Source organism: Trypanosoma rangeli, assembly GCF_003719475.1.
Source record: "Trypanosoma rangeli strain AM80 chromosome Unknown Tra_15.4_contig_00140, whole genome shotgun sequence".
Lineage (NCBI taxonomy): Eukaryota > Euglenozoa > Kinetoplastea > Trypanosomatida > Trypanosomatidae > Trypanosoma > Trypanosoma rangeli.
In genome coordinates, this window is record NW_021705884.1 from 12,734 (window position 1) to 31,302 (window position 18,569).

Genomic DNA, 18,569 nt, shown 5'->3' on the forward strand with positions numbered 1-18,569 from the left:
TTTAATACCCTGTGCAATCTTGCAACGCCGCACCAACCGTGCAACGACGGAAGTAACTCTTCACCTCACAGCACACATCCCCAAGAAGAATCCTTGGCACAGGCACACTGATCCCCACCTAAACAACCCAAAGAAAAACATGCAGTAAAACCTGCCACTGCAGCACCAAAGCCATCGTCAGCGTGCGTTCATTTTTCCATATATGAAAAGCAATGAAATAAAAGCAAAAACGAGAACACAACATGGGCTCTCAGAAAGAGAGAGAGAAAAAAGGGAACTCGTTCTTTTATTGACCGTTTTTTTTTCTCTCTTTCTGAGATCCCATGTTGTGAGCCACACGCATCAGAAAATGTATCCATTGCAGGAAACCAAAACGAGCCCGATCATAGAAATTATATTTCTCCCTTCCTCACAAATCATCATTACACAGTCTGAATGAAATAGGGGGCTTTTCTACCCGGACGACAAACCCGCAGGCTGCCGAACAGGGAAAGGGCACCCATTCGTGTTGCCACTCTTTTCTGTTATTGATATTGTGAAATGAAGCTCATATTTCAAGAAGAAAGTAAATGAGCAAATAATAATAATAACATTTCCATCTCCTCTCCGCAGGTGACCCATGATGCGTTGAAACGGCGTAAACAGCGGCAAGGCAATCGTGAAACTGCCCTCTTTGAATGGCAGGCACAATGCTATATCAGCTATTCGCCCTACCACGAGTATTTCTCCCGACAGTAATCCCGCAGACCTCGTCGCACATGGGACAGCGAATCCGTTGGAGCCTAGTTGAATTGCCCGTTCTGATATATTCGCCCTCGGTGCAATCGTCGTTACCCTTGTACCCGCACCTGCACCATGACGCCGTCGCAGTTCACCTCGGCACACACCCCACTCACCGGTATCTCCGTTTGAGAATTCCTGATGCTCGGCATATAGAACGGTTCCACATGCAGGCACATCGAGCGAGTGCCAGTACGGAAGCCGGGAACGAACGTGGCGGCCTCAATGCAGCATATGCTCTTACAAAACTACCTGCCAGTATACGCATGGAAGGGAGTAATCATTGAGCAGTTGTTCCCCGCCTCCATCCCAAGCTTCTCAGACTCCTTGCTGCAGAGTCCAACGAAGGAGCGATCAGATTGCAGATCCACCGATAACCACATTTGCTGCACGAAGATGTGGGGATAATTCAGACTGCTCTCACTGTTGCACGTGTCCCCCCCCCCCCCAAAAAAAAAAAAAACACACACACAGTTAGAAGCACTGCCCCAGCTCGTCAGCTTCGCCATGTTTCATCCAATATTCGCACGGTAGTACTCCATATATTCAAAAACTGACGGCGTCAGTGTGTAGCGACCACCCGTGAAAGAAGACCACAGGCCCATCAGCTCGCCCCTCGCAAAGTCGAGTGAAAAGCGTAATGCCACACGTCCCTCTTTCAACTCCTCTAGCGCCACACCGGGGAAGTCCTTGCAGCCGTAGTGGTGCCGCCCCGTCTCCATTGCCTTGTTAGAGATTATCACGGTGGCACCCCTCTTGCCACGCACGTGCCGCTTAGGCAGCACCCCCAGACGCATCATCCGCTCCTGGACAAGTCCAAGGGTATGCACAGCACGGCGAACGTTGAACGACAGTGTACGCCTGCATTGAGCCCTGTTCCGCATCACCAGCTGGTCAAAATATGGGTCGTGCTTCAGAGCAGCGCGGCGGCAAGACACGTGCTGGCGCAACACAAGAGCACCACCGCCGACTGCATGATTGCAATGTAGATTCGAGCGCACATGATGTCGATAAAAAGTCTGGGACTGTCGTAGAATAATAGCCTACTTGAGACATCGCAAGAAATGCAGATAAAAGACAAGAAAAAAAGAACAGACACGAATTTAGTTTAGTTTACTTTAGTTTAGTTTTTTTTTTTTGTTCCTTCTTAAGTAGTACAGAGCGGTGTTCCTCACGGAAGTGTCACAATCAACACATGGTCCCCAAGCTCGTGGAGGAAAACAGAAAGTGAGTAAGAGGGAGACACGATGCTTCACGGCCAGCAGTGTATATATACAACTGTGAATAGGTGAAGGTACTTGTGTATGCCCTTTTATGCGGAGGCGGACAAAGAAAGAAATACATTCGGTAAAGGTGAATGTGGAGCAAATGGCAAACAGAATGAAGAAAGAGTGAAAGAGAGAGCTGTACACTTTTGTATTACGTCTATTATGCACTGCTGCATTACAAGGTCCAGTAAACCTTTCCAGTGGCGGATATGGCGGATATGGCGTGTAGAGCATTGAGTACTTTTCCCTGCTGAGCTGTAACATCGAGTACACTGAGAACACCCGCTTCAGAAGAGACGCCCCCTGCCTCGTGCATTGATGCAAGCGCACGGAGGGCGGCAACCCACGAACAATGTTTTGTGATCCCAAGCACATTGTCATACATCGCAGACGGAAGCTGCACCCCGCGGCTATGAGCCCGTTCCATCCAGAAATAATGCACTTTTCCAGTGATCAGCGAGGACAGAAAACTCGATGCAAGGATTAATTTCTGCCGCGGTAACGGCAGCACAGTTAGAAAACCACACCGTCATTGCTTGAGACGCCAGTAATCACCTTCCCTGCTGTGCCACGTAGAAGGGCAATGGCGGAAGAGCACCAAATTGCTTGCGCACAGCCATAGATGCCATGAAATGAGCAGCGATTTTTTAGTGCCCTGCTTGCTTGGTGAGGGTTCGAGCCAAGACGCAAGCATCATTCTCTCTTATCGGAAGAGGGCCAACATATTCTTGTAGCTTCTCCCCCACATGGGAAGGAAGCAGCGCTGGATCCTGCGCCATGTGAATCTTCCGCAGCGAGTTAAGATTCATCATGCTGGGTTTCTTGCAATAAAGTTGAGTCGCCAAGTCAACGACGTTGCCTGAAATAAGTGGTGAATTCTTCACATTGTTCATGGGCGTCTTGAGCCAACGTGTCGCCAGTTCTCTACTGCGTGGGGTACGAAGGCACCTCAGCAATACATCCACCGTGGACACTGGCTCGCGCGCCAACAAGTGTGCGTAACACTCCTGTAGCCGTTCCGCCTGACGGTCAGCAAACCAGAGGAAGAATTACATGATAGAGAAACTGTAATAGTGGTCTTTTCCCAGACCCCACCCCATCCCACCACCGAATTCATCCACACTACTACTCTTGTAATTCGTATTGCGCATGACATTCGCTATAAGTTGTGTAATTCGTGACTGATGTTCTTGCTGCATATATTCACTGTTTAGCTGTAAAGCTTCTTTCCAGTTATATTGAGCATTCACGGTCAGGCAGCACATATAAGACTGCTGGAGTCCATTCGGCATGGAAGGGCCTCACGGCTTGATAGAGCGCCAGACTACTTTGCTCAACGTGCCTACAAGCATCAAATAAGGCCACTAGTACCTCATCTGAGACAAGAAACTCCTTTGCATGTGCCAGATAACACTGCACCGCTCGCTGCTTTTCCCCAGCCAGGAGGAGCGTCCGTACCGCCGCCTCCACATTCCTCTTGGTAAGGTATGCGTAGTGACTACCTCTTCTTGCACCTTCTGTCACGCTCAACGCTGCCTCCCAGAGACCCTCCTGCTCCATAGACTCATACAGGCGAGAAACCTCCGCCAGCGAGTAACTATGAAGAGATTCCATCAGTTCCATCTCGGAGTATTGAAGAAGATCTCGCACAGACGGACGACTTTGCTTCACCTCATGAAAGTGGCGATGTGATACGCATGAGTACTCGTGCACGACGTCCCCCGTGAACTTTCCAGCTATACCGCTAGCGACAAGTGTCTCAGTTTCCACAGAAGCGGCAGACGTTGCTCCGCCAACATCTTTGCCTGGAAGCAACGCGCATGGTGTTGTACAGTTGTGAGTAGCCGCCTCCGCCCTCCGCGCCGCGTAGGTGTCATCGTCTGTCACAAAGGCTACTGTCTTGTGGACGCTAGACCTCACCACATCACCACGCTTTGCCCACAGCAGGGGTGAAACAGATGCCACAAGAAGAAGGACGTCATATAGGCCAAAAGGAAATACCATTACTCACATTCACTTCTCTCTCTCTCTCTCTTCTCTCGTCCCCAACCACACACTCTCTCTCTTCTGCGCTTCCTCTTCCCTCTCCCCCCTTCACAATAAGCAAAAACGCGCGATAAAATGAAGGTGAGAGGGGGAAAAACACTACAAAACATACAAGCGGAAACAAAACGGCAAAAGCGACTTCCAGTTTATTTGACTCCACGTATATTCGTATGCGATGCAGAAAGAATATCTGCCTAAAGAGAAAAATAAAATTGTAAACGAAGGAAGAGGACGCCAGTTGCACAATGTGCTGCAGAGTTCAACAGATTTCGTCGGTATTTCGTGTCGTCTATTCCTCTGCCGGAGGTGATTTCCATCTTCCATTCTGCGACGCCCCGCAGCACGCGCCACCTCATTTAGTCACAGCGCCTCCCCTCCAGACTCTTCAGAATCCATCACTGTTCACAATCCAAGCATCCAAATAAAAGAACAATACGATCATACACGTGTACGTGGACATACACACACACATCCTCCTGCAGCATATGTGCATCCGCAATTCTTCACCTCGACACAACGCGAGGCCAATCTATGAGGCTAACCTCACCAATGCGGCCGCCAAAAGTGACTTGGGGGTAGCAGCTACGCGTTGCGTTCCATTGGGGTATCCGCCCATCATCGAGCTGTTTGCCCTTCCCATCGTGGATAGAAAGCTTTGCGTGTCCAACATTCGGGTTAAACGTCACTCTAAGTAGGAACAAGCGCCTTGTGTTGCTACATGTCAGCACCCAAAGGTGACTCAAGTCGGGAGTGCGGCTCGCAGCCCAAGCCTTTAGATGACCCCCAACCCCCACGCCAATACCCACCCACTCACCGGGATCTTCCACCCGCAGTGACCACTCTAGACATTTTGGCCTTCTCCGCGCGTTTCTCACATCATCATCATCTGCCATAAGCTCATGAATAGGCACATCAAGCAAGCAGGTTCCACGGCATCCCGGAATGGCTATCCACTGCCCCAAATGATTTCGCTGGGTTGGCGTACGAATTCTATCCATCTCAAAAGCCGCCTCCTGACCACGCAGTAGAAACCGCATGGGTCGCTGTCGTGGTGGCACACTGGTTTTCCCACGGAAAGTAGGAATGCTCCCAGTTCGGCTTCCGCGTCTCCGTGGAAAAGAACGTGGTCTCTGTACTCTGATAGGAAATGGTTCTTCAAATTCTGCACTTCTTGTCACCACCTGGCTTCGCTCCCTCCGATCCTGTTGGTGCTCGTGCTGATGCAGCTCCCGCGGAATCGTCCGCTCCTCCAGAGTCTTAAACCTAAACGGAGAATGTGAACGGTTCGAATTAGTCCTCGCAAACACTGGCGACAGACACTGCAGCTCCGCCATTGCCCGCTGTAGATTTGGGGTAAGTTCGTTTGTTCGCATCGGCAGCTCAAGCGACTCCAGTGAAATGGGCTTCGGGAACTCCTCAGAGGCATGCAGTGCGTTCGCCACCGTGGCAATCTGCATTGAATACAGCGGTTTTACACCTTCCGTTTGCAGGTGATCAATTGCGGCTTGTAGCAACCGCACATGTTCATCCTCGGAAAGAATCTCCTTCGCGATATTGCTCAGTGAATAACCAAATACAACATCACAATGCTCCAAAAACTCCTCCCGCTTCGCCTCAACAGCAGCCAGAAGTAAATCAAACTGTTGATTGACAGCATCCTTTTTGTGCTTCGCAATAGACATGATTCTTTGATGCTGACTCACCCAGCGTGCGGCACTTCGCCGCACCCCTTGCGCCTGCTCCGAAAGCCGCTCCAAAATTCGGAGCCGAGAGTCACCATCAAGAACCTCCGGAATGACAACCAAGTCGTCGACGTGGGACGCATTCTTTGAAACACACAGAGCACACAGCAAGCTCTTCGAAAATCGATCAAACAGCTGCAGCTCTTTGTGGTGCACTGGGCACTGAGGTTCAGACTGCGCCACGGAATACGGGACCCACCGCACCGTCAACATCGCGAGTGGAAGTGCAAACTTCGCTGGGTCTCTAAAAAGAATTGCAGATTTATCCAATACAAAACAACTCGTCGCAGCAGAGTTGCTCTCAAGACTATGCTTCGCCTCAAGCACCGTTTCAGCAAAGAGCATGTTTCCAGGTGCGGCCTCGTAAAGAACGATGGGGGTATCCAAGTATTCAGAGGATCCATCACAACTTGCCTGGGCCCCATCCGACTCCAACAGCCGCAGCTGCGGATAAAAAAATTGATTGGGCAAAACTCCTTTTGTTGCTACAAAAATGGTTTTGTGTTCTTTAAGGCCTGAAGGCCGTTCAGTATCCTTCTTCATGAGCTGAATACCATGCAGTTTGGTGACCTTTCCGTAAAATTGTTGCGGCGACAATATAGAAAAAAACTGCTCCACAATACGGCTACGAGAACTAGGGGAAAGTTTACCTTCACTAAAGGGTATTGCATTATCTTCCTCAAGGTGGGTAGAAGACTCCCTCAAGGCGCTTGTAACCTGTTCTAGCCTCTGACTCTTAATGTGTTCTACGACAACCGGCGAAAGGTCAGGCATCACGTCTGACGCAGCAACTTGATTCCTCTTTAGTTGATTTATAGAAGTCTCGGGCTTTTTTTCGTCTTCTTCCCTTGATCCTACACCTGGGCGGTGATCCACCGAGTTGAGCAAATTTGATTCATCATGGTGTTCCTCTTTATCTTCAAGCTTTTTAGTTTCCCCCTGAGAAATAGTACGGGAATACTTTGACGTAGACAGTAACGACGTTTGAAGGCGTTGGTGTGACACGCTGCTTTCCTGAGTTTTTGTCAGATCCTCACTCTGAACTAAATGTGGCGTTGGTGACGGGGTTCTTTCCTCATTGAACTCAATCAAAGAGGTATTGGAAGGGTTGGGGGGGCTCCGTTCTGGAGACTTCCGTAATAATACTGGTGTCCCCGCCACAGGAGGGTCCTCTTCAACAGCAAACTGAATTTCACTCTCGCTATCCGTCAGGTTCCGCGGGGCATCCGGTCTCAGCATTGACTCATCCATGTAGTTCGATTTGGGCTTAGATACAGAAATACTGTCGTCGTCTTCTTTTTTCTCAGGCTGTGGAGGAGTAATTGCGTGCTCCTTTTCCACCGAGACACTATTGCTATGAAGCATAGGAGGAATGGTGGGAATCTGTTGGGGCGATGGTAAGGCTCCCATTTGAACCACTTTCAACTGCGGAGCGGATGACAAGGACTTCCTTGGTGGCAAACCCCCCGGTGGAGGCGGTGCCATAGGGCTCTTCAAAGCTGGCGCCAACTGCTTTGACTGTGGCGGTGGCATCATTGGCATTTTCACAAATGGTCCGCCAGGCATCATTATTTTTTTCATCATTCCAGGCGGTGGGAGCCCCTTTATAAATTTTACCCCAGGAGGCAGTGGAGGGCCCTTCATCATCATCTTGACCCCCGGAGGTGGAGAGCCGCCCACAAGCCTCGTCCCAGGAGGCAGCTGCAGTTGGTTTCCTTGCAGATGTGTCGAATGCAAGGACGCACTCCCTCGTCGGTCCACTGAAGTTGACTGCATGAGTTCCGGTGTCTGGAGCCCACTCTTGGATTGCGGCGGCGGCAACATGCCTGCGGGATGTGTGGCAACTGCTTGCTGCGGTGGTAATAACGCACTTTTGACGTTAACTGACGGAGGCGGCAACGACGCCGCTGGCATCGCCAGAGTTGCAGCAGGAAGTGGGGACGGAGCAGCAGTTGCTGTAGATGGCTGCTCGGACGAACCAAGTGAAGGATGCTGCGCCACTACTCCCGTGGCAACCCCATCCTGCCCTCTCAATGATGAGGCGGCGGAGCTGTTCTCATGCTTTTTGCGATGAAAAAACGAAACCATTCCACGTTCTTCCTCTCTCTGCTAGCGGCAGCAAAAAGAAAAAAAATGCAACCAGGCGTGGAGAGAAAAGAGAATACAGTAAACAAAAAAAAGTGACAAAATAGTAAAAGGAGCCACGACCAACGCACAATACCAAAAACAAGGTCAACAAAAAGAAAAAGAGAAGTGCGCCTTTTCAACACAGGATGTCCGTAAAGGAGAGACACACACTTTTGATGCAGCCCCTCCTCCCCCAACCACCACCACCCATCAATGCGATGCCCAAGATACAACCACCCCGTGGTATATCAATTGGCTTCCTCGATAAGGGGTTCCTCCTCAAAGGAGCTAATGCCATCTATATGGGACAACTGTTCATTGAAGAGATTCTGCATTGTGGCCGCGGTTTTCGTCTGGTGAATTGTCTCAGACATTCTTCCCATCGCTGCAATGCGCTGTGACAACGGCGTCTGTCGATGTACAGCTAAGGCCCTTGCGCTCTCTCCCCACGCACAATGCTCAGTCAAATGGGTAAAATGCAGTTCATGAAGATTTTCCTCAGCAGCAGCACCAATAAGAAGCGGCATTGTGCGTCTACCATTAGACCGCATAAACTCCTCACGGATAAAGTTGTAGTCAAGTTTTTCTTTCGTCACTTGCGTCGCGGCCCACAGAGTTCCGTGGCAACGCATAAGCTGGTGGAACATCATCCCTTGTGCGAGTCGTCTAGCATAAATGTCGTTCATCCTAACTATTCCCTTTATGTAGTTTGTTTGCCAAAAAAAAGGAGAAAAAACAACAACGCATAAATAAATAATAAAAAAAAAGGGCAGGTGAATAAATTCCGTTCAAATCATACAAAATAAAAAAATGGAACAGTAACAAATAAGAGCAGCATGAATCTCCTTCAAACATCTCTGACGCCGCTTAAAAGAGAGCGCTTGTGTAGAGGCGGATACGTGTGTATAGGCTGGGCATGCGCATTCCTGCCCCTACCGCTGCAGAGGAGCTGTCAAAGAGGCTAAGCGTCCTCCTCCTTCCTCCCTGACGGTGTGCTTCCGCCGCTTGACAGACCAAGATGGTCCAACTCCTTTACGCCAATGTATGCGAAGCCTGTGGCACGTAACTCTTCCTCGGTTGCCTTGTCGTCCCTCGCATGGTCTGGAACAGGTGACACAGTGGTGCTGCCCGTAATCCGCGGTGGGTCATTCTGCGTATATAGCAGCGTGAGCAGCTCCCAGTAAAGCGCAATAGCAAAGATAACGGTAGAGGCCCGGAAGAGCGTCCAGCTCCAGTCCCTGTTGTACCCCCAAAAATCAAAAAACTGAAGACTTTCGCGTGATTCAAAGCGTGGGTCCTGCCAGTGTGGCTTCTCGGGGTCGATGTGCTTCACGTCATCGGGATCGTACAGCCTAGGGTCCATCATGTGCCGCGAAGCTGTGACGCGGTGTCGACGTACGGCTTTGATGGGACAGGCGTTCGCCGCCTTCCGCGTCCAGTTACGAGCCGCAGCAGCCACTTCATTGCGGGTCGGTCATCTTTCATTCCAAGCACAATAAAAACAGGCAGCAGTAACACAGCCGCAGGCGTCAGAAAGAGAGGCAAAAGGAAAAATAAAAAGCGGATAAACATAACAGAAAAGAAAATACACTGCAAGGTTTCTATCTGCACTCCTACGCATGGCAAGAGTCTACTGCGCTGCTTTTACCTGCTGCTCTGGTGGAATTCCTGTTTTGTTTTGTTTTTAAGGTTATGCATATGTGTATACTTCCACCGCATTTTATGTTTAAAATTTTACGGAGTCTCACGCGTGCACGAGTCGGCAATGCCTCCGCTGTTGCTGGCGGTGCCGTTGCTCATTGCCTCATCACCCCACCCGAGCATCTCCGCCTCACTTGGTTTTGTGTGGGTTCCTCCACACCGTACTGCACCAGCACCACCGCTGCAGTAAGATCGTTACAGCCACGGCATCCACCAGATATACATCTCGGAGAGATTTTCGAGTGCGGAGGAGTGACTGATGAGGCGCGAGACTTGGCCCTCACAGCTGAGCGCTAACGTGTCCTTCTCGCGGGTGGAACTGTACAAGTCAAGAAATCCGTCCAGACGCCGCGAGACACGTCCAATCAGCTGCCTGGGATCAAAGTTCTTCTGACGCAACGACGAGTGTCGCGTCCATTCAACGAGAGGGTCATACAAAAGCGTTTCAACAACGCTCATGACGGCGGTCTTGTTTTTCATTTGGCAGCGAAGAGCCAACTCGCAGCATGCGCGAAAGGGTCCGTCAACACCAAGTATCCCCATGCCGTCAACCACATTTTGCGTCAGGCGAAACCGTACCCGCTCTGGGATTTCCAGGAACTCACCCTTGTCAAATAAGCATGCAAAGTCCACGTGTAACAACTCCCCACAACGCAAATCCAGCATGAGGTTCTCGCCATGTCTGTCACCAAGACCAACGATGTGCCCTGCGATGCTCCACAGTGCCGTGGTTTGTGTGTAGCAGTTACGCGCGTTAAACCACTCCTGGTGACTAGGAAAGTGACGGTGAAACCAGTTGTGAAAGACTGGCTTCGTTTTGGGGAAGATATGCTTCCGCAGCATGTCCATCTTGGTGAGTGATCCGTTGTCCACCATGGCCTTCCACGCCTTTACCTGCGAAACGCGGACACCCGTGCCTTCCCATGCATAGCAATCCTCCACCACCCTGCGAAAGGGGACAAGGTTGCTGACCCATTCGATAATGGCGCAGTCATCACTGAGAGCGGCAACGGCGTACCGGCGCAGTGCAAACCGCTTGCGCCTCGGCTCCGGGTCCGTAAGGAAGAACGTATTCATTAAGGAGGCAATTTCCATCATTCGCATATCCTTCCTGGGTTCATCCCTCGCCTTACACAAAAAAGGAACACGTGCCCCCTCATCGCTTATTATCGTTATACGCTTGGGCTTCTGCAGTGAGCTCATGATGGTTACACGCTCCTCCAGGCTCTGAAACGCTGCAGAACCAGCAAAGACAGCCGTGTTCTCCGTCACACGCATAACATTCGGCGACAGGTTGGCCATCGTCGGCAGAATAATGCGTGTCACTGGCAGGATCTGCTGGATCCGCTGCATAAAGGGTTTCCCGGCAAGCGACGCCTGCGACGATGAACGGCCACCGACAAGGCTTGCTGCAGGGCAGTTGCAGAGCTCAATAAGCGACTTGAATAAAGCAAGCATGTCCTCAACGAGCCGCTTTTGGGTCGGGACGCGGTTCACAAACTCGAGAACGATCGCAGTGCGCGCCGTCTCGCTGCGTTGGCGTTGCTTACTAAACATAATTGGAAGCACCTGCCACAGGCATTGCTGCGGGAACTCCACCATAAGGTTGACAACGGTGCCCGTGACGATCCTAACCACGCGGGCGTTGTCCTGACCAATGCGAGACAGCAGCTGGGGAAGGGCTGTAATGAGTTGTGTGACTGGCAACCTCGTGCCCGGTTGTAATAGAAACCGCTCCATCATTTCATTCATCTTTTTAAGCAGCGAATCCGCAAGAACCGCGGCTGATCCCGACTTCGCAGCCAACACGGTGGAGCAATTGAGCCACAGTGTCAGCATGCGAGGCAGGGAGACGACCATCGTTTTGCTGCCCAGCCGCAGCGCAAGCCCAAAATGATGAATCGCCTGGAGCACATAAGACTCGATATTTCGCACCACTTTATTCTCTTCAATGTCATCAGAAGAGGCACTGAGAAGTGCGCCAGCCTCCTGTGTAGAGTTCTGAATAGAGCGATACAATGTTTCGTAAAACAAGCCAAGGTGGTGGTGAGCCTTTTCAGATTCATTCATTTTCAGTGCCGCCTCATACCCTGCAATCACCTCCTGGGAGGTTTGATACCCCGTCTCTTGCCGCCATCGCGTGACTAGCAGCCGTAGCTTGGCGCGAGTAACAAGCGGGCCGAGCGCATCGTTGACGACATTCTCGGCAAACTCAACAGCTTGATTTGGCATGTTCATCTCGTACAGAAGCTTAGCCACGGTGGTATAGTAGGATGGATCAACGTAGCCGTCTCCCAGTTTCGCTCGTTTGGCTGCACTCAGTGCCGCCTCTAAAAGCCCCTCATCACGCAACATCTTTGCGTGCTGCATCCACGTTTTAGTCACCTCTTCCTTCATGTCAAACGCCCTAAAAATAGCGCGATGAAGTGATATTAAAAGCTCCTGCGTTTCTGGTGTGGTCTCCGTTAGACAGGCTCGTTGCTGCAGCAACGATGCAAACTCCTGAAGGCGTGTCGTGTTACTCAAGATGCCATCATGAACGGAAAGTACGTTTCCATCAGGCTTTTCATCCATTTGCAGAGACATCGCAGTCTCAGCTGCGGTCTCAATATCACTTAGGGCGTGAAGAACGGCAACGTGTGAATGCACCTGAGCATAACTTTCCCTAAAGGCTGCACGGATGACGGGTGCTATTTTTTGCCGCTGCATTTTGCAAGCGGAGAATACCTCGTTCAATGTGCCTCGCTTGTAAAGTAAGTTGGTGAAGGCTCTGATGGGTGGTGCCACGCTAATTGGAAGGTCGTGGCGAGGCTCAATACGTTCCCATTCCCCAAGACGCCATGCCGCCTCATTCGCGTAGTTCTGCAATGCGGTCATCTTTGCGTCCCAATAAAGATTGCCCTCCTTCCCGTGCTCGCCTGGAAGGCGTGAGTATTGCGTCAGAAGAGCTTGACTGTAGCGAGACATGAGGTGTAATTGTCCGAGTTGCTGCATACAACGCAGAAGAGTAAACTGATGGTTAATACTATTGGGTTGGTGTTGTAGCACCAACTCGCTTGCCTGCAGTGCAAGACTCCACTCACCGTTGTTCTCATACGAAAAGGCTGAATCCTCAGGTTGGTGTACTTGTGTGCGGTGCAGACTCCGTGATGAATCCCTGTCGCCGAGAGCGGCAAAAATACACTGAAGGGATATGTTATGCTTCATAACGTCGTGCACGGATGGTAAATACTGCTGGCTCTCTATGCATCGTAGCGCACGCATGTTGCTCCCAATGGCCACCGCCGCCGCCGCCTTGGTGGTCCATGGCACAAGAAGAAGAAAGTTTTTGCAGACGGCATCCACATGTGTCGCTTCCGTTAGGTCAAGCGTACCCGCACGCGATGTGTGAAGTTTGCGGGCGGAGCGAAGCAGATTTAGTCGCAGGTGCTCAATATTCTCAAGAATCTGAAAGACCTCTTGCACATGTTCCTCTACGCCAGTGGCGCGTGCCCCGGGCGTGGCAACCTCACGCATGATGCCCTGCGAATAAAGTGAGCCAGTCTGTCTCTCCTCGTGTCGTGTGCTAGGTGACGCAACGCGAAGCAAATTTGTCACCTCAGTCAACACCGCATTGCAATGGTCAACGTTACTCATGCGTAGAAGGTGAACAATAATGAGGGGCAAAAGGCATGTGATGAGGACGTGGTCGCCCTTTGCCATGTTGCGCAGCGAGCCCATCATAAGCCCAAAAATACCCTCACAGCGCTCGACAAGGTCACGGAACCATAAAACCAACCACTCATTAAAAGACATTCCAGCCGCGTACACCGGACTGCGTAGTTCAGTCCTTGTGAGGACGTTTTTGTCGTAGCGAGTCATGGTATATCCTGCCAGAAGTTGCTGACACTTTGGCTCCAATTGCGACCACCACACGTATTCCTGAAGCTCCTTAACGTCTACAGCTTCTGTAGCCTCAAGGGACAAGCGGTCAACCAGTCGCCGCTCGGTGTCTGTACAGACACGCAGAAGCTGTTGTACAGCGTACGCAGCGCGGTCATGCATGGTGGGGTCAGCTGTGTTTGCAAGAGACCGCGGACAGTAGACACCGAGCAATTTGTGCGCCAGGGTACGCCAGTCCAATACGTCCTGCGGCAGAAAGTGCATGCCCCGTAAAGCCCCACTTCCGCCGCTAGTCAGGGAAAACGACATGGAATCACTATGCGAAGTAAGATTTCGCTCCGCTGCTAGCAATGGAGCGTGCGAGTGGGCTGCGGCACCAATCATGCCAACGCAAGCCAATATGTACTCAAGGTTGTCGTTGCGCAGCTCACATGCGCAATTGAGCAACGTGGAAATAAACTGCGGGCTCGCCTCAGCCGCCCGTGTCATCTCCATCCGACCCGCACTGTCCATTTTGTAAAGATATTGATAAAGGGCACGGACAAACGCCTCGTTGCACTTGGCGGAGCCCGATTGCATCACGGACAAAAAACCAGCCACAACAACTGTGGCGTTATGTCCCGTGTGTGCCGGGCCCTTTCCCGGACCCTGTGCTTCTGAAAAGGACACTGAATGGCTGCCACCCACCCTCAACCGGCGGACAAGTTCATTTGTCTCACCCATCACTAGAAAGTACCACTCCCAGAAGGCCTCTCGTGAAGAACTCTCGTAAACGATCCGCATGGCCTCTTCCAACAAAGGCAAGGACCCTCCCTCCACATCAAGACTACAGCCATGAGCCTCAGCCAGCTGTACCATGCTAAGAAGATCCACAACAATACTAAAAGCGTGTTCCTTGAGGTATTCCTTCGTGCAATTTGCAAGTAACTCACGCCAGACCACACACACTGACTGCACCAACTGTGGCCGTGCACTGCAGTGCATCAATATGGCTGGCAGCTTGGGCGCAACAGTCGTCGCGTGGGAGCCAAGTAATCGTATGAGCAACGTCAGACTGCACAGGCAGCGCCGCACAATGCAGATAGAGACATGGTGAGTCACCTTCAAGGGCCCGATACCAAAACCCACAAGCTCTGCCATCGCATCCAACACGTGAAAGACATCCCCTGTTAGCGCCCTTACATCCATCTCTATTGCAACCGGTGTTACCAGCGCTTGCAAAATCGCATCCGCAGCAGGACCGCACTCCATAACACGAAGCGCTACCTCCACTGCAAGGTTGAAGTTGGAGAGAAGACCACTGTCATCCTTCTTGCATGTTTCCGTGAGATTCACCTCAGCCGTCTCAAGCTGCAACTCCACGCTGCGGAGCCGACGCCCAGCTTCCAAGTAGATAAAACTAACAATAAGCGGCGCACGGGCGTCAATCACCATATCCGGTAAATTCTCTAAGGGGATTGAAAAAAAATCCAATAGCCTCTGGATCTTTTCCAACTTCACCGTCGCCTGTGCATGGGCATACTCCAGCAAAATGTACGCCATCACCCTAGCAAATACGCTGCGTTGAGAAAGTGGCTCTTCCAACAACGCCGATATCTGTTGCAGCCTTTCCTTGCCTCCGTCGGAGAGAACACAGAGGGGCAGCGACTCCTCAAGACAAGCCAGGGCAACACCTTGCACGGTGCTTCCTTCTAAATCACACATGGCCTTAAAAAACGAGGTATAAATCATGTCAGCATTCCCCCAGCATAACGCAGCCACCGACCAGGAAGAATGCAACATAATGGCATGTGCTGCACTCAGCGCCGTGGATTTGGTGGGCTGCGTGAAGGTGTTGTTTTCCCAAATTTCCATGCACATCTCAAAAAGACTCCTGCAGGCTGCGCGTTGCTGCTCTTGTTGCGGGGTCGGGGTGATTGCTAGAGGTAACGAGGCAACCGCAGAAGAAGAAACGTCATGGTACATACCCTGCCCTAAAAGCACCAAGTGAAACTCACCAGTAAAGGCGGCCAGTAATGCCTCAAGGCACCAATGCTGTTGCACCGCCGCATCCCCCTTAACTCGCAACAAATTCTGCATAAGCACGCGCGCAATGCCAGCGTCATTCCATCGAGTAAGTAGCATACGTAGCACTAACGCAACGTAGCCGTGGCGAACGATGCGATTGCTGTGATTCAGGCCACGCGTCAGAACAATATCTTCCATGGCTTCCCACCGCACAGGAGAAAGCGCCACACACAAACAAACAAACGATAGCAACGTGTCATGAAGAGCATCCGATGTCTGCGAGGGTCGTGTAAAGAGGAATTGGCGTGCTACCCAGCCGATGGCTTCCAGAGAAGCACTGACGCCACGCAACAACTCATCGACACCACCGCTACTGTTGTTGTACATTTCCTCTGACTCCTCCTTTTCTTCGGCCTCGCCACAGCGCCGTTGTTGCGGCCGCCCTCGACGTTTTTTACTGAAGCTCACAATAAAAACATCCTCCTCTAGGTTCAGAGTTTCCTGTGGTTTATCCGTCCCCCCTTCGTCATCCAGAACAATCACCTCCGTCGACTGCGTCCTCTCCACGCTGCCGGACGCAGTCGAGTGGGCACGCAACCACTCCGCTACAGAAAGCGTCTCTGTTACAAACGCCACCATTTGCTGCCAAAACAGCGTCGGTGCGTTGTTACTCGCAAGCTCCTCAAACGACCAATTCGGAGTGACGACGGCGAGCGCTTCAAGCACGTCTGTAATCTCCCTAAAGGCGGTGAGGACGGCGGCAGAGTCACCGTCCTTTGACTCCGTCTCAAAACAGCACGAGGAGGCTGCATCACTCATTCTGGACTGGCACAGTTGGGCGATGCGCTTTCTGAAGCCACTGAGGACACCAATGGTGCACCACAGCGCCATCGCTGGCGTCCCCTCCCGCGATCGTAGCAGTTGCTTCACAAAAAGCAGCGCATCTTTGTCACCACCACCGCTGAGGGGCAACCTTTCTATAAGGACCGCGTAAGTTAACGCCACGTGCAGTGACGAATCCAGCCGGTGCAGAGTCGCACGCCCCGTGGCCAACGCCTCTAGCAAACTCAGCGCCATTGCCTCCACATCTACTTGCTTTGTCAACCGCAAGAGAATGACAACCGCATCCGCCGCCATGACATTTCCCCCATCCACTAGGCATTGCCAGGCTGCTGAAAGTGTATCCTTTACACTATTTTTCTCGCAAAGCACAATGGATGAGTTTGCGGTAGCCAACAAGTATTCATCCATCGGCACCTTTCCACAACGGAGTGCAAGCTCCCTTTGAAGAAGTAGCTGCACCTTTTCCAGCGGGAAGAGTTTGAGCAGTTGGTGCAATACCCCCTGCCTGGGAGACGCATCTGCAAACCACAGCATTGGTTGCAGAATCCTAACATCCAACAATGCGTTTATCAGATCTGCAGCCACATCATAAATCACCTCGTCCATGTGTCTCGAGATGCAATTGATATGCGGCAGTGTCTCCTTGAACATTTTAAACAATACGGCCCCTGCCTCAAGTGACTCTGGTGAAGTTTGCCGACGAACACATCCAATCAGAGCACGAATAACATCGCTTAGCACTTTTGGCTTTGAAAGTAAGGTTTCTAGTATTGTGTGAGGAGCAGCCGTGCCGTCACCCCCTTCCAAGGTATCCCCCCCTTCCCCTGTTTCCCTAGTGGCCAGCGAGTTAGAGGCTGCCGTACTCTGCGTACTAGTTTCCGCCATCCAACGAAGCAGCTCTAATTCCCACGTTACTTTCCAGTCAATCCTGTCTAGACGCGACATCTCAGACAGGTGCCCCAGCAAAGTATTGAGGATCATAGCTCCATGAACCGATTTAATAAGCAACCCGTGTGACATCATCACCCGCAAAAGAGCCCCGACGCTGGTTTGAATCAGCGTCAATGGACCGGGTTCTTGTTTGTCAGGCGTATATCCACAGGATCCCCCCTCCAGCGGCTCACTGTACCCACTCACTAACCTGTACAAAGAACTTTCCTGTAAGTTCAAAATAAGAAGGCTGCATGCTAAACGCAACACTACATCTCGCTCATCCAAATTCGATTGAAACAGGATGTTACTTTCAAATAGATCAGTCATAATGTTGCATAATCCACGTGCCACACAAACGCCCTCGTACATGCTATCGGCAACGATGTTAGATACAAACAGTGATTCAACGTCAGAAGAGACCCCGTTAATCACCGGTGGATCGCTAATCTTAATGACGCAGCGCCCGTATGAGCACCTTATCCCGGCGATTTGAGGAAAAATGAAGGCACCCATCGTGTCATCCCGTAAGAGGGTACGACAAAGCTGCTGAAACAAGGACGGAGAACGGGAGGAGAGTAAAACAAAAGCCTGATGAATACCCTTAAATAGTATCTCCTCATTTGCCTTGCCTAGCGGGTATGGTGCTCCAAGTACGGGAAGTAAGGAGAGGAGAGTCAATATGCTATGCACAAGGATGCCGGGAACTACCGCCGCAATGCGAGACACGCTAATGTAAATACGGAGGGCAAGCCAAACATATCTCAACACTCGCCGCGAGCCTGCATGGCACAACTTTTTCATCTCCAGAGGAACCGCCAACACATTCGACGTGAGCGCCACAAGCACATATGGTCGAATGTCAAGGATAAGGGTCCACAATTTGGCTTGTAACTCATCTGGAGGGTTGCCACAAGCGGCAACTTCCATGTCTAGCGCAGTCGCACGTTGCCCAAACGCCTTGAGAATTTCACGCAAAGGTGCTGAATCTTCCGTTGACGGCCTTGGGCGCTTTATTGCAGTCAGTGGCCTGTGCAACCCCTCCTTCTCCACCTCCTGCGCGCTGGTCTCATTAATCTCTGCATAACTCATTTTATTTTTCCCTCGTTTTTTTTTTTTTGCACCCACGCACACTCCAAGTCAGTGGCGTGGTCGTACAGGCTTCTCAATCTCGGGCGCGCACACTCGGTGCACGCTGCATACCAGCACCCTACATAACACACACGAAAGAAGCACACACACA

General features: G+C 51.3%; 7 protein-coding genes across 7 annotated transcripts, besides 5 other annotated features; 1 reads left to right on the forward strand and 6 right to left on the reverse strand.

Annotated features, from left to right (window-relative positions):
- Positions 1 to 677: 677 nt before the first annotated feature.
- On the forward strand, positions 678 to 1,067 carry TraAM80_04687 (uncharacterized protein; the record flags this gene model as incomplete). Its single annotated transcript, XM_029381605.1, has 1 exon — positions 678 to 1,067. The coding sequence occupies one exon, from the start codon at positions 678 to 680 to the stop codon at positions 1,065 to 1,067; it is 390 nt and encodes a 129-aa protein (XP_029238545.1).
- Positions 1,068 to 1,292: 225 nt separating this feature from the next.
- TraAM80_04688 (Gp63-1 surface protease-like protein) lies at positions 1,293 to 1,664 on the reverse strand (the record flags this gene model as incomplete). The annotated part of the gene is made up of 1 exon (XM_029381606.1): positions 1,293 to 1,664. The coding sequence occupies one exon, from the start codon at positions 1,662 to 1,664 to the stop codon at positions 1,293 to 1,295; it is 372 nt and encodes a 123-aa protein (XP_029238546.1).
- A 175-nt stretch (positions 1,665 to 1,839) lies between these two features.
- Positions 1,840 to 1,882: a sequence feature (GA-rich).
- Positions 1,883 to 1,910: a microsatellite.
- Positions 1,911 to 3,281: 1,371 nt separating this feature from the next.
- TraAM80_04689 (uncharacterized protein) lies at positions 3,282 to 4,052 on the reverse strand (the record flags this gene model as incomplete). The annotated part of the gene is made up of 1 exon (XM_029381607.1): positions 3,282 to 4,052. One exon carries the CDS (start codon positions 4,050 to 4,052, stop codon positions 3,282 to 3,284), a length of 771 nt encoding a protein of 256 aa, XP_029238547.1.
- Positions 4,053 to 4,066: 14 nt separating this feature from the next.
- Positions 4,067 to 4,136: a microsatellite.
- Positions 4,137 to 4,523: 387 nt separating this feature from the next.
- Positions 4,524 to 4,580: a microsatellite.
- A 17-nt stretch (positions 4,581 to 4,597) lies between these two features.
- On the reverse strand, positions 4,598 to 7,924 carry TraAM80_04690 (uncharacterized protein; the record flags this gene model as incomplete). Its single annotated transcript, XM_029381608.1, has 1 exon — positions 4,598 to 7,924. One exon carries the CDS (start codon positions 7,922 to 7,924, stop codon positions 4,598 to 4,600), a length of 3,327 nt encoding a protein of 1,108 aa, XP_029238548.1.
- Positions 7,925 to 8,211: 287 nt separating this feature from the next.
- Positions 8,212 to 8,649, reverse strand: TraAM80_04691 (uncharacterized protein; the record flags this gene model as incomplete). The annotated part of the gene is made up of 1 exon (XM_029381609.1): positions 8,212 to 8,649. The coding sequence occupies one exon, from the start codon at positions 8,647 to 8,649 to the stop codon at positions 8,212 to 8,214; it is 438 nt and encodes a 145-aa protein (XP_029238549.1).
- Positions 8,650 to 8,681: 32 nt separating this feature from the next.
- Positions 8,682 to 8,730: a sequence feature (A-rich).
- Positions 8,731 to 8,924: 194 nt separating this feature from the next.
- On the reverse strand, positions 8,925 to 9,326 carry TraAM80_04692 (uncharacterized protein; the record flags this gene model as incomplete). Its single annotated transcript, XM_029381610.1, has 1 exon — positions 8,925 to 9,326. One exon carries the CDS (start codon positions 9,324 to 9,326, stop codon positions 8,925 to 8,927), a length of 402 nt encoding a protein of 133 aa, XP_029238550.1.
- A 533-nt stretch (positions 9,327 to 9,859) lies between these two features.
- TraAM80_04693 (putative phosphatidylinositol 3-related kinase) lies at positions 9,860 to 18,418 on the reverse strand (the record flags this gene model as incomplete). Its single annotated transcript, XM_029381611.1, has 1 exon — positions 9,860 to 18,418. One exon carries the CDS (start codon positions 18,416 to 18,418, stop codon positions 9,860 to 9,862), a length of 8,559 nt encoding a protein of 2,852 aa, XP_029238551.1.
- Between the last annotated feature and the right edge of the window lie 151 nt (positions 18,419 to 18,569).